The following is a 12771-nucleotide window of genomic DNA, read 5'->3' as shown; positions in this document are numbered from 1 at the left end:
AATAAAGTAATAGTTTTTTCTGCTAATGGAGATCTGAAGAGTGTACTAAAGATCAGTTTGGAAGTCATGTCCTCTCGTATGTGACGTATAAAGGTTGAGTAAATATGTGGTTGGTGTCACAAGCGATCACATTTATTAACCCCTCTTTGTTTATAACGTATGCGTATGTTCAATACTTAAATATAACAGTTCGACGTACTCTTTAGGTAAATTATAATTCGCTCGTATATAAATTAAAAGATTAGTGGTAAATTAAGATGTTATGTTCTTTATTCATTCACATGTTTCAATTTTCTGTATAGAATAATTGCCTGGAGTTGCATGTGTTTTTGTTTATATAGTGCGTTCATCAAACTCATCCAACTTTTCCTTTTTCAACCAAATTTATATGAGAATGCGAATACGACACCTTTGTTCCGTTTCAAGTTTAACAATTTTATCAAATACAGTAGAAATAAAAGTTAACATGTGCGTTTTCACTACTACAAAGATTTGAACTTTTAAAAATCATCTAATCGCTAACATATCGAGCTAAAAGAAAGGACTAATATAATTAAATTGTGTAGGATGGAGAGTCGTCACTATTACATTTAATTTTGGGGGTCAATAAATAAGAAAATATGATATTCTGAGCCCATATTTATTACAAAGGTAACTCTATTAATATATAAAATGTTGCTGAAAATAAGGTCCCCTCTTTTCTCCTATTCTAAGCTTTTCGATCACACGCATTATCTGCTCAAAACCCAATCCTACACTGCTTCCATAAAAACTGATCGATCAAGCCCAAATTTAGTACTGAGATCGATCAGCAATAAAGTCTTGGTGTGAAGATCTGCAGATATTAACTTAAGTTTCTTTAACCCACACTGGATCATGTAAAGCAATGATCCAACAAAGAGAAGAAGGTGTAATAGATATACTTTCCAAACATTGGTGCTAAAAACCAAAAACTTGGCATGTACTAGCTAGACCTATAATTCCCAAAGAGTGTTATATAACCAAACGGATATGTATTTATGTGCCATTGGATTTGTCTTTTGCTGAATCCAAGCAAAAGCAACGTGAAACCACACGATCAACTTAACTGGAAAATGAGTAGAGAGTGACTTACTTGATTATGACTTTAGACATTACTATATATCTTCATCACGTTCGTGTTCATCAAAAAGTTATTTAGATCTCTCAAATGCTGACTATATCGTCATTAGTAGAGTATTCGGATTCGATTGTGGATTTCCATTGCTTCGATACAAATTGAACCTAAGACAAAAGTTCGCGGCTAGTATTTTCTTGATGATATAAGCTAAAGGAACAACAACTCAAAGACTTGAATTAGAATCGGACAGCAAAAGGAAAACTTCTAGTGCTGTTTTAATTTCGACAAGGAAATTTCAACACTTTTACTAAATAAAATGTTTACTAAAGAGTTCTTCAAAAATATCAAGACCTAATAAATCTCTATCTACGTAAAGATATAATCAAAATCATGAAGAAAAAAACAAACATAAAGTCAAAAGTCGCAGAATCAACGTTATCAGAGGCATACGTTAAATCTTAACCCAAACAGCCACACTCGGGATTCCACGGTGAACCACGAACATCATATAATAACCAGGAGGTGCCACGTAGGAGTTAGTTGGTCCTTCCACGTCAGCTTTATACGCGAAAACAGATAACTGACTCACGCGTCTCACGCGCAATACCAACAACCTCTGGTTCATCGCCGTCGAGTGAGTACTGAACGACGGCGCCACTAGCCGCACCGATACTCCTCCGTCGAACATCCCGAACGCCGGAATCGCGAACGTGACGGCAAAACCCTGACCGTACAACATGTTCCCAGCCAGCTCCACGGTGATGATCGTCGGCCTCACTCGCGCGTACTGCGGATCGAGGTAGCGCGGGAGATAGGCCTCGAGGCTGAGCTCCGTCGGGTACGGTCGCGCCGTGAAATTGTAATTCCGGTGAGGATTACTTCCTCCGACTAAGACTCTGCCGTCGTAAAGAAGAAGAGATGCTGAATGGTACATTCTAGGGGTCCTGGTGGGGGCGAGAATTTCGAATCTCCGGGTCGGGTCAGGCTCGTCGGGTAAATACAAAATCGGGTTGAGAACAGCGTTTGTTGCGTCCTCCCAACCAGCGGTTCCGTTAGCAGCACCGTTAATGATCAAAACGTCACCGGTTGGTAACAGCAACATATCACCCATGACACGTGGCGATGGCATCTGCTCCATGACCCATATCGGATTCGGGTCGGTCACTTTTAATCTCCCGCACGTGCGAGATCCTCCGACGAAGATTTTAGGAATTGTCCTCGCCGCTTTCAAAAACGCTCCCGGGGGAGCACCGCCGCATACCATAACCTCAGCCGCAATCTTCGATCGGTTATTTTCTCCGGTGAGTAAGAGAGGGAGGAGCACGGAGGAGCCGGTGCTTGGGTAATTCCGTTTATCGCCACCGGGAATCACCGGAAACTCCTTAATGATCCTGTGATTGACGAAATCGAACAGAATCGATCTCCGATTAGCGAAGATGAAGAGGTTGCCGTCGGGAAGAAGATGAAGAAACGGATAAAGGTTGTTCTCTTGGTTCGGATCTCTCGTTTCGGCCAAGAAGCTGAGATTGAATACGGATTTTCCCGTATTCTTGGGGTAAAACTCGTAGGAGAAGGATCTTCTGCCGCCGACGATGATAATCCGACCATCGGGAAGAATCTGATTGGTTGAATACCACCGGCGAGAGGAGAGATACGCTCTGTTCTCAACCCAATCACACGAAACGGCACCAACACCGTCGCAGGGTGTGAAAACCCGTACAGTTCTTTCGCCGGCGCCGTAACCACCGGTTTGGATCAAAGAACCGGAGGCGTTTAAAGAACCGGAGGAGCACCACGTGTCGTAACGTAGCGTGAGCGGGCGAAAGGTGTTAGAAGCGACGTCGTACAGGAGAGAATGAGCAGAGCAGTCGAAAACGTTGGCGTTTTGGCAGAGATGAGGAGGGAGAGTGAGATTCGAAGGGCCGTAGTCCGTACGGTCAAAGATGACGACTTTGTTATTGTGTAGAAGCTGCATGTGCATTGCGGATATACCTACACTCGGCTGCAGCAGATCCCACCTCCCGCCGGTGAGTATGGCCAACGGTGAACGTGGGAGGAGCAAATCCGACGTGGAACAGAGGAAGAAGAAGGAGAAACATAACACGACGGCGTTAAGGTTCTTCTTGAACCTTTCTTGTTTCATTGTTCAGCTTCTTGGAATCTGCTTTCTTCCGGTGAAAGAGGTTTAACACGTAAAGCTTCTTTCGGGTAATTATTAGTAATTGTCTTTCTTGAAATCCGTAGGAGAAGAAACATTTATGTGTAATCAAGACTCACAGTGCTCTCAGTACATAACGATCTGGTAGATTTGTATCATATGGGTCAAGATTTTATTTATTGCTTTCGCCAATTTGCATATGAGTGGGTGAATCTGAGATACGTGTTGTTATAGATCACGGACCATCTTTCATAGAGATAACATTTTGGAATTTATATAACAATTTGAGGTATGATCAGTTTCAGAGATCAGTAGTAGTAGTAGTAGCTAGTCCAAAATATAATTTGTTCATTTATGTCTTCTTCGACATATTCTTTTGAAGGGAACATACGCGTCCCGCCATTACTTAGATTCTGACTGCAATGGGGCAGCTCTGTAATTACATATACTGAAGACCAATAAATTTAGTGAAAATCTTGATCTGAAACGACTCCTTAAAAACAAAATCACACTGATATTTGTTTTTCAATAGTTTTGAAGTCTGTATTGAACTATTATTGATAAACTCCAATGTAAGTTTAGCAAAAACAAAAGTAGTTACCTCAAATTGGGTCATTGATAACTTACTAAAAATAATATCAGCTAAAGCCAAAAATAATTGATAATATCCCAAAAAAGAAGGACTAAACAAAGAGATCAAAAATCTATAATTGGGGTTTAGGAGAAATGACCATAGAGATTTAAAATCAATGGTTGTCTAATAATCTCTGCTAATTCTTAATCATCCATTGACTCATCTCTCTCTCTCTAGTCCCTTGTCATTAAAAAGCAATCCGTGATTCATATCTCCAATATTTTAATCCCGGCAAGCCTGATCTGAAACACAGAACCTCCGCTTGAGGTTTTGCCGGGAAAAAATAAATCTCACCGGTTTTAATATCTCAGCATTTTGTAAAAATACCCGAAATGGCAGCAGTGTTTTTGAATCTTGGCGTCTTCTTCTTATCGTTATTAGCTATAGTGGCTCCACAGGTTAAAGCCCACGTTGCTGTCTTTGATAGTTACTGGACGCAACGTCAAAGCGATGCACTGAAACGAACCATGGGGTCTTACGATCCTAATCCACTTAACGTCACCAACCACTTGAACTACCATGTCAATTTGTGAGTTCTTGTCTTTGTTAGGTCATATTTTAACATAACTTTTTAAACAGGTAACCTAATTACCCGACATTGTTCTTATCTCAACAGAGCAGTGGATGCCGCGGAATCATTCAATGATACAAGGAGAGAGCTTACACAGGTGAGAAGTGGTCACAGAAAGCTAAAACGCAGCGGAAAATGCCTAGCTTATAATCCAATAGACAAATGCTGGCGATGCGACCGTAACTGGGCAAATAACCGGAAGAAACTAGCGGATTGTGTGCTCGGATTTGGCCGGAAAACCACAGGAGGGAAAGACGGGCCGATCTACGTCGTCAACGATGCTTCTGACAACGATCTTGTCAACCCTAAACCAGGAACGTTAAGATATGCAGTGACTCGAGACGGACCTCTTTGGATCATATTTGCAAGAAGCATGATTATTAAACTGCAACAAGAGCTGATGATAGCGAGCGACAAAACGATCGATGGAAGAGGAGCTAAGGTTTATATCATGGAAGGTGCTGGATTAACAATGCAATATGTGAATAATGTGATCATACACAGTATTTATGTCAAGCACATTGTTCCTGGGAACGGTGGGTTGATCAGAGACTCTGAGCATCACGTAGGGCTTAGGACAAAAAGTGATGGTGATGGAATCAGCTTGTTTGGAGCAACAAATATTTGGATCGATCATGTCTCAATGACAAGATGCGCAGATGGTATGATCGATGCAATTGACGGCTCCACTGCCGTAACTATCTCTAACAGTCATTTCACCGACCACCAAGAGGTAAAAAACAATTACTCTGTTTTTGGTTTTTGCTCATGCAAACACAAATACCATGTGAGGTTGCGTGTGGTCGAAACAATCAAGATCACTAGATACTATAGAATATAAATGAGCAAGTTTTTCTGAATCTTTTTTGTTTGAATTTTACGAGAGAACAGGTGATGCTGTTTGGGGCGAGAGACGAACACGTGATAGACAAGAAAATGCAGATAACGGTTGCGTTTAACCACTTTGGAAAGAGACTGGAACAGAGAATGCCCCGTTGCAGATACGGAACGATCCATGTGGTGAACAATGACTACACACATTGGGAAATGTATGCGATTGGTGGAAACATGAACCCTACAATCATTAGTCAAGGCAACCGCTTCATTGCTCCTCCTAGCGAACAAGCCAAACAGATTACGAAGAGAGAGTACACGCCATTAGCTGAATGGAAATCCTGGAACTGGCAATCAGAAGGAGATTACTTTCTCAACGGAGCTTATTTTGTTCAATCCGGAAAAGCAAATGCGTGGAGCCCTAAACCGCAAAACCCGATCCCGAACAAGTTTGCCATTCGACCTAAACCGGGAACGATGGTCAGGAAACTTACCATGGAAGCAGGAGCACTTGGCTGCAGACAGGGTCAAGCATGCTGATTACAATACCATTTTTCCCCCTTCCAACAAGCAAACAAAGCATTTGCTCTGTTTTTGCTTGTTGATCAAGGAAAACTATGAATTGTGTTTTTTTAAGAATGGGGTTTTGTAACCAAGACTGCATATTTAATGCGCAGTTTCGGATTATTATTCATGATAGGATCCAGGTTCCTTTTTCTGCGGAAAAATGAGAAAAGCAAAATACCTTATCTACAGTTTCATTAGCTATTTTTGTCTTGTTTCATGAATTATTGCAAAGATTACAGTAATAAAATTTATTGAATAGAGATCAAACTCGGGAAATAACAGACAGGAAATCGGATGGATGTATCCCACAAAGCTTCAGAAATCCCTTGAGAAACCGCATCCTCTGATTTGGTGTCGGGGTCAAATGTCAACATTGTTCGACGATACACATGATCAGTAAACAACAACTTCTTCTTCTTCTTCTTCTTCTTCTTCTTCTCTCCATCCAAAAGTGCTAGTGGACGAAACACGCTTCCTATGGAGACATCATAGAGAATTTGACATATATACAAATCAATGGAATAAATTACATGCACGAATCTTCACTTGCAGTGTACCATACTTGCTTGATATCTAAAAGTAATTTAGGGAATGATGGATCTTGTGACCGCTATGTTTTAAACTTTTTATTGTTTTTGCTTGAATAAATATTGAAGACAGTTAATCAAAACTTCTTCTTGTTTGTTTTCTTCAATTCTTAAAGTTGTGACAAATTTCGATGGGGAATAGTGAAATTTTTTTTTTGTTGTCTATTGTCTAACTTCTAAATAAAATAATTTGTTTTGACTACGTTTTGTATGTCTTCTAGTACGTAATTCCCAAAAACAAACAGAATCACTAATCGGGCCCTTTATGTAACTGGGCTTAGCATAAGGCCTTTATAATAAAAAGAAAACTAGAAGAAAAAAGGGAAATTCTAGAGTTGAAAAAAAGGAAAAAAGAAAAAGGAAATTTGGAGAAAAAAGGAAATTAGGCGTTTATAAAAAGAAGGAAGCATACGAGAGAGATGCTTCACTTTAATTTGTTCGTCTCTTCCGCATCAAAGTTTTTCTTTTTCTTTACAAGAACCAAATTCTCTACCGAGAGAGAAGATGGTGTGAATTTGGCCGGTGAAGCATAACGGTGGAGTAAATTGAGGAGGCGGAGGATCTGGCGGCCAGGCAAAGGTCTTTTCTTCCCCTGTCCGGATACAGAGCCACCGATCTCTCTAGCCATAACGTTAAGCTTCGCTGCTTCACCTTGGATTCTCAATGTACGATTTCTTCCAATTATCTTGATTACTTAGGGTTTCAAAATTCTACTTTTTTGGTTTTTGGTTTATGTTTTCGTTTTCGTTATGAAGCGGTTTTGAAGTTTGAAAACCATACGAATCGCGATTATGCGTTTCGATTACAAGTGTTTTTTTTTGTCTTGTTTGTGGTTTTGATTTTGTTTTGTAACGCTTGGGATAAGCTGATAAAGCGTGATATTGTTGCGATCGGTTGTGGTTTGATGCTTGTGTTTCCGTTTTTGTTTTTCCTTTGTTTTGTTTTCCTTCCAAAACCCAAGAGAGATCACAGGCAGACACTCAACTAATGATGTTCTGTCCGATTCTCTTTTGGGGACATTGTCCCGTTGAGTTTGGACCCATGGCTTAGTCTTTAGACCAGAGACTGAAAACCAATCCTTTACCCACGGCTTAACATAAGTATTCTGACAAAATACTTTGGATTGGCTTCAGTTTACTTGCTCAAAGTTCTATATACCCACGGCTTAGAAAAATCTCACCAGTCTTTAGACAGAGACTTGAGTGAGATTCAGAAAAACCAATCCTTTTTACCCACGGCTTAAAAAAGTTTTTAGACAAAAAGATTGGATTGGTTTTTCTTTGATGGAAGGAAAAAAGTACCCACGGCTTAGAAGATTAGTCTCTAAGACTGATTCTGGGATTTAAAAAAATTGATCCTTTAGACATGGATCATCTTGGCTTTGTGCTAAGGAAAAGGTACCCACGGCTTTGTCCCACGGCTTGCAAACATTGGTCTTCAGACATAGACTTGATGTGATTCAAAACTGATCTTTTAGACATGGATCTTCTTGGCTTTGTGCTAAGGAAAAGGTACCCACGGCTTTGTCCCACGGCTTGCAAACATTGGTCTTTAGACAGAGACTTGATGTGATTCAAAACAGATCCTTTAGACATGGATCTTCTTGGCTTTGTGCTAAGGAAAAGGTACCCACGGCTTTGTCCCACGGCTTGCAAACATTGGTCTTCAGACATAGACTTGATGTGATTCAAAACTGATCTTAGACATGGATCTTCTTGGCTATGTGCTAAGGAAAAGGTACCCACGGCTTAAAAATATTGGTCTTTAAACAGAGACTTGATGAGATTTAAAACTGATCTTAGACATAAATTGTCTTGGCTTTGTGCTAAGGAATAGGTACCAAACGGCTTAAAAACATTGGTCTTTAGACAGAGACTTGATGAGATTTAAAACTGGTCATTTAGACATAGATTGTCTTGGCTTTGTGCTAAGGACCTATGGCTTTGTCCCGTGGCTTAAAAAAATTGGTCTTTAGACAGAGACTTGGTGAGATTTAAAACTGATCCTTTAGACATATATTGCTTGGCTTTGTGCTAAGGTAAAGGTACCCACGGATTTGTTCCACGGCTTAAAAGCATTGGTCTTTAAACAGAGACTTGATGTGATTCAAAACTGATCTTTTAGACATGTCTTGGCTTTGTGCTAAGGAAAAGGTACCAAATATAGACGTTTAGTTGAATTAAAGCGTAATATTTGGTTTGCTTAGTTATTCTGCTTAGATTCTTAATAAATACTAAAAATTTTTCCACAGGGCATGTGCTCTTACGTACTCTGGAGAAGATTTTAAGTGTAGCAGACTTCTATAACAATCACAGGTATGTGTTCTTCCACACTTTTTTTTAATAATCAGTTACATAAAAAAATTCTTTACATGTTTAAGTTATAGGATATACTATACATGAATTAAGAACTAACTTTGATATGTATTTGCTATAATTCTAGAATTATATATTGATTGATTATATTACGTATGGAGATCACTAAGTTAAAGAAGAAACATATATGTATTGGTGTGATAATAAAAGGCTTGAGCCATTTCTATGTAAAAATATATTTAGCCAAATTAGCAAAAAGGTGGAATATGTATTTTCGTCAGTATTGTTGATATGCTAAGGAATTTAACCAACGGGCACAATCTAGTCACGTAATATATAATATCCCATAGCACACATTATGTGTTTACAATGTCATCTAAAACCTATTCTTGATTAGAAATGATTTATTCTCTGGTTTGGTGATTGTATGTTTCATATATGTCTCCTAATGTCATCTAAAACCTTTTCTTGATTAGAAATGATGGATTCTCTGTTTTGGTGTTTGTATGTTTCATATGTCTCTCGATGCAATCTAAACCTCTCTTGATTTGAAATTATTGTTTCTCTGTTTAGTGATTGTATGTTTCATATGTCTCTCAATGTAACCTTAAACCTTTTCTTGAGTAGAAATGATTGCTTCTGTCTTGGTGATTTTATGTTCCATATATGCTCTTAATGTCATCTCAAAAACCTTTTTTGATTTATAAATGATTGATTCTTTGTTTTGGTGATTGTATGTTTCATATAAGTCTCTCAATGTCATCTAAATCTTGCTTGTTTAGATATTATTAAATTCTCTGCTTTGATGATTGTATGTTTCATATGTCTATTATTGTATCAAATCAACATATCCAAGAGTCTCCCTTATATATGGGGATACAGGTTTGTTAAACTTAATAAGAGATCCTTCTTGCAGAGCTCTACCTAAACCATTTTCAGTACTCTACCTAAACCATTATCTTGTATGTTCCGCTCTTATAGAATGTTTACTGTTGTGTGTTGTGGTGATCATTTTAAACAAACAAAATAAAATGCTTGTAATACTATGGTTATATTTCATTGTTGTTCGCATGTATATAATCTTCCATCATGCATCTTGTTTGCATCCTTGTTCAATCGTTGCTATGTTAGATTCTATATATGTGTGAGTACTGTATAATAATACCTTGGTTGACTTATAATCTATATGTTTAGGTATTAGCGTATGTCTCTTAGTGTTACAAAGTTGATGAAACTTAGATACATTGATTCCGTCAGTACCATTTTATTTTTCTGATGCAAATATCTTAATTTATCTTTGCTTTAATTTATTGTTTGATAAACCCCTGCATGTGATTGATACCAAATTCAAGAAGCTGGTAGTATTTATAACTTCTGGTGTAATGGTTCTCTGATCTCTGCTATTTAAAATTGATTCTCTGTTTCGATTCTAGGCGGTTTGAGAATTGCTTTTAGCAAAAATATTGGTATCGAGTTCTATGAGTTTGTCAGGAAACAGAAGCTGCGTAAGCCTCTGTTTTGGTGCAATTCCTCAACATATTTTTTTCTTACATTCGTCTCTCACAACTCGCTTTTTACAATTTACATTCACTCAAAGTGCTCTTAAAACAAGTTCAAATTCTAGAAAAAACTTTTAAACTAAGTGTTATTTTGATTGGTCTTGAATCTTGGCTGATCATGGCCATTCAGTATTTTCTATTCTCACAAGGAAAGTCTTGAAATATCATTTTCTCGAGGGACTTAACATTTGCTTTTTCCATCATCAACTGTTTCTCTGTACAAATTTGCAACTCTTCAATAGTATAAGGTTGTGGTCTTGTGTAGCCAAAATTGCTTTTGCTTTCTTTTGTTTCTAGTATCTCTAAAAAAACATATTTCAACACTTTCCTTTTCTTTAATCTAAAATCTCAACAAGATACACATTTTGTAAATACAATTCACAAGTAGAAAACTTTACACTTGTAACTATGGGGACTGTTTATAAATTGTTAAGAAACTGAAGGTGTAGAAAACGAATTAACGAAAAGTCATCACTTTTCTTTGTCTCGTCGTCGTCTCTCGAGACTCTCCGTCTCTGAGAGTGTAAAAGAAGCACCTTTTTTCTCCTACTTCGTAATTCGCAGAGAAGAGAAGACACTAACCTGAGAGAGAGGGAGACAAACAAAAAGCGATGTCGCAACTCTTATTTTCTCCTCCAGCGGCGGTCAGCTCCAATCTTCGCTTTCTCTCTTCGTCTTCAGTACTCGTCGCCGGCGGTTTTGGAGTGAAACGGCATGGGTTCGTCTTGAAACCGACGAAGAAGACGGTGAAGCTCTCGGTTAAGTCCCGCCAGACGGATTACTTCGAGAAGCAGAGGTTCGGCGACTCTTCTTCTTCGCCTTCATACTCCTCGCAAAATGGTGAGTCATCTCAGTTTTGGTTACTTTAGGGTTTTAGCTTTGTTAAAATAGGAAATTTGAAGCTTTAAATCAAAAGGGTACTCTTAGTTACGAGTAATTTGCTAGCTTGGAAGCTTGAAATCCGAAAAGAGAAGACTTTATATATAGAGATGGGAGCTCGTGTGTGAAACTCCTCAGTAGTAGATGTTTACTTCTGTTCTTTGTTTCGAATTGATAGCTGAAGGATCGCCTGCTAGATTTTATGTGGGTCATTCGATATACAAAGGGAAAGCTGCGTTAACAGTAGAGCCGAGAGCACCAGAGTTTGTGGCTTTAGACGTAAGTCTCCATCCCAAAGATCAAAGAGCCTCTAATTGTATGGCTATGGTTTTGACTGTTGATTTCCCATCTGATTTCTGTTTCTCTTTTGATAGTCTGGAGCTTTCAAGCTGTCAAAAGATGGTTTTCTACTGCTCCAGTTTGCTCCTTCAGCTGGTGTACGACAATACGATTGGAGCAAGAAACAGGTGCGGTTGGTTTTATCTCTTAACTTCTTCAGATGATCCATTTAGCTGTATTCCTTGAACTTTGTTAAGACCATCTCACTAGGTTTGGTGTTTTAAGGCAGTTTTTTTCTATTATGCATTTGGTAAAGCTTCATGTCAATATGTTGCAGGTGTTCTCATTGTCTGTTACAGAAATCGGAACTCTGGTTAGCTTAGGCCCGAAAGAATCATGTGAATTCTTCCATGATCCATTCAAGGGTAAAAGGTAAACGCCATTACATTTATGATAGTAGTTGCATTCTTGTTTGCTATGTTCGTGATCGGTGTGTTTTGTTGTATGTAGTGATGAAGGAAAAGTGAGGAAAGTGTTGAAAGTTGAGCCTCTCCCAGATGGCTCTGGTCACTTCTTCAACCTAAGTAAGTCGATAGAATCTTCTTTTTGTTTCTTGTCCATGTTTAAATTTGGTCTCTAACAATTTTCGAGCATCTTCTGTGTATCAGGTGTACAAAACAAGCTTTTGAATGTGGATGATAACATTTATATACCAATCACTAGAGCAGAGTTTGCTGTTCTTATCTCTGCTTTCAATGTAAGATCATAAAATCTCATTTTCACATTACCTGGGTGCATTGTTAAAAACCATCCTAACTAAACTCTTTTTTTTTTGTTTTACTTCCTGTATCGCAAGTTTGTCTTGCCTTACCTTATAGGCTGGCATGCATTTGCAAACTCCATCAAACCAGAAGACTCAAACCGGATGAACAATGCGTCGCCTAACTATGGAGGAGACTATGAATGGAATAGATAATGAATCTTAGGGATACATCAGAGATTATCCTTTTTCTTTTGTTTGCTGATAGGGTTGATCTCTGTTTGTAGAATTGTAGGTAGCAGAAGAGACTAAACGCAGTATATTTTTCCCAGTCCTTTTGAGTTTTGACCAAAAACATGGAAGCGCAAAGCCAGATCTTTTATGTTACATGGGTTGTATCTCAAAACAATAGTCAACTGTCCTTATTCTAGCTGTTTTTGATATGAGAGAACGTCAAAATAATTTGCATTGCGAGTGATCCAAATGCTCAGGGCCTCAGGCTTTGAGAAGAGGCTTGAAGGTGAATTGG

General features: G+C 38.5%; 3 protein-coding genes across 4 annotated transcripts; 2 read left to right on the top strand and 1 right to left on the bottom strand.

Moving 5' to 3' along the window:
* Nucleotides 1-1399: 1399 nt before the first annotated feature.
* On the bottom strand, nt 1400-3533 carry LOC17898190 (aldehyde oxidase GLOX). The gene has a single exon (XM_006304464.2). The coding sequence runs from the start codon at nt 3240-3242 to the stop codon at nt 1551-1553; it is 1692 nt and encodes a 563-aa protein (XP_006304526.1). The 5' UTR covers nt 3243-3533; the 3' UTR covers nt 1400-1550.
* A 577-nt stretch (nt 3534-4110) lies between these two features.
* On the top strand, nt 4111-6323 carry LOC17898870 (probable pectate lyase 3). The gene is made up of 3 exons (XM_006306453.2): nt 4111-4420; nt 4508-5195; nt 5354-6323. The coding sequence occupies exons 1-3, from the start codon at nt 4224-4226 to the stop codon at nt 5834-5836; spliced, it is 1368 nt and encodes a 455-aa protein (XP_006306515.1). The 5' UTR covers nt 4111-4223; the 3' UTR covers nt 5837-6323.
* Nucleotides 6324-6976: 653 nt separating this feature from the next.
* LOC17897401 (single-stranded DNA-binding protein WHY1, chloroplastic) lies at nt 6977-12713 on the top strand. Of its 2 annotated transcripts, none has more exons than XM_023790152.1 (8): nt 6977-7115; nt 8702-11164; nt 11382-11482; nt 11578-11670; nt 11820-11914; nt 11993-12066; nt 12151-12239; nt 12339-12713. In XM_023790152.1, the coding sequence occupies exons 2-8, from the start codon at nt 10936-10938 to the stop codon at nt 12456-12458; spliced, it is 801 nt and encodes a 266-aa protein (XP_023645920.1). In that variant the 5' UTR covers nt 6977-7115; nt 8702-10935; the 3' UTR covers nt 12459-12713. The 2 variants fall into 2 exon arrangements, with proteins under 2 accessions (XP_023645920.1, XP_006303274.1); XM_006303212.2 differs by having other exon boundaries at nt 6977-8603.
* The last annotated feature ends 58 nt before the right edge of the window (nt 12714-12771 follow it).

The sequence above is a fragment of the Capsella rubella genome, unplaced genomic scaffold, assembly GCF_000375325.1.
Source record: "Capsella rubella cultivar Monte Gargano unplaced genomic scaffold, Caprub1_0 scaffold_1, whole genome shotgun sequence".
In the NCBI taxonomy this organism is placed as follows: Eukaryota; Viridiplantae; Streptophyta; class Magnoliopsida; order Brassicales; family Brassicaceae; genus Capsella; species Capsella rubella.
Note: the sequence above shows the minus strand (reverse complement) of the source record. Positions and strands in the feature narration are given on the sequence as shown.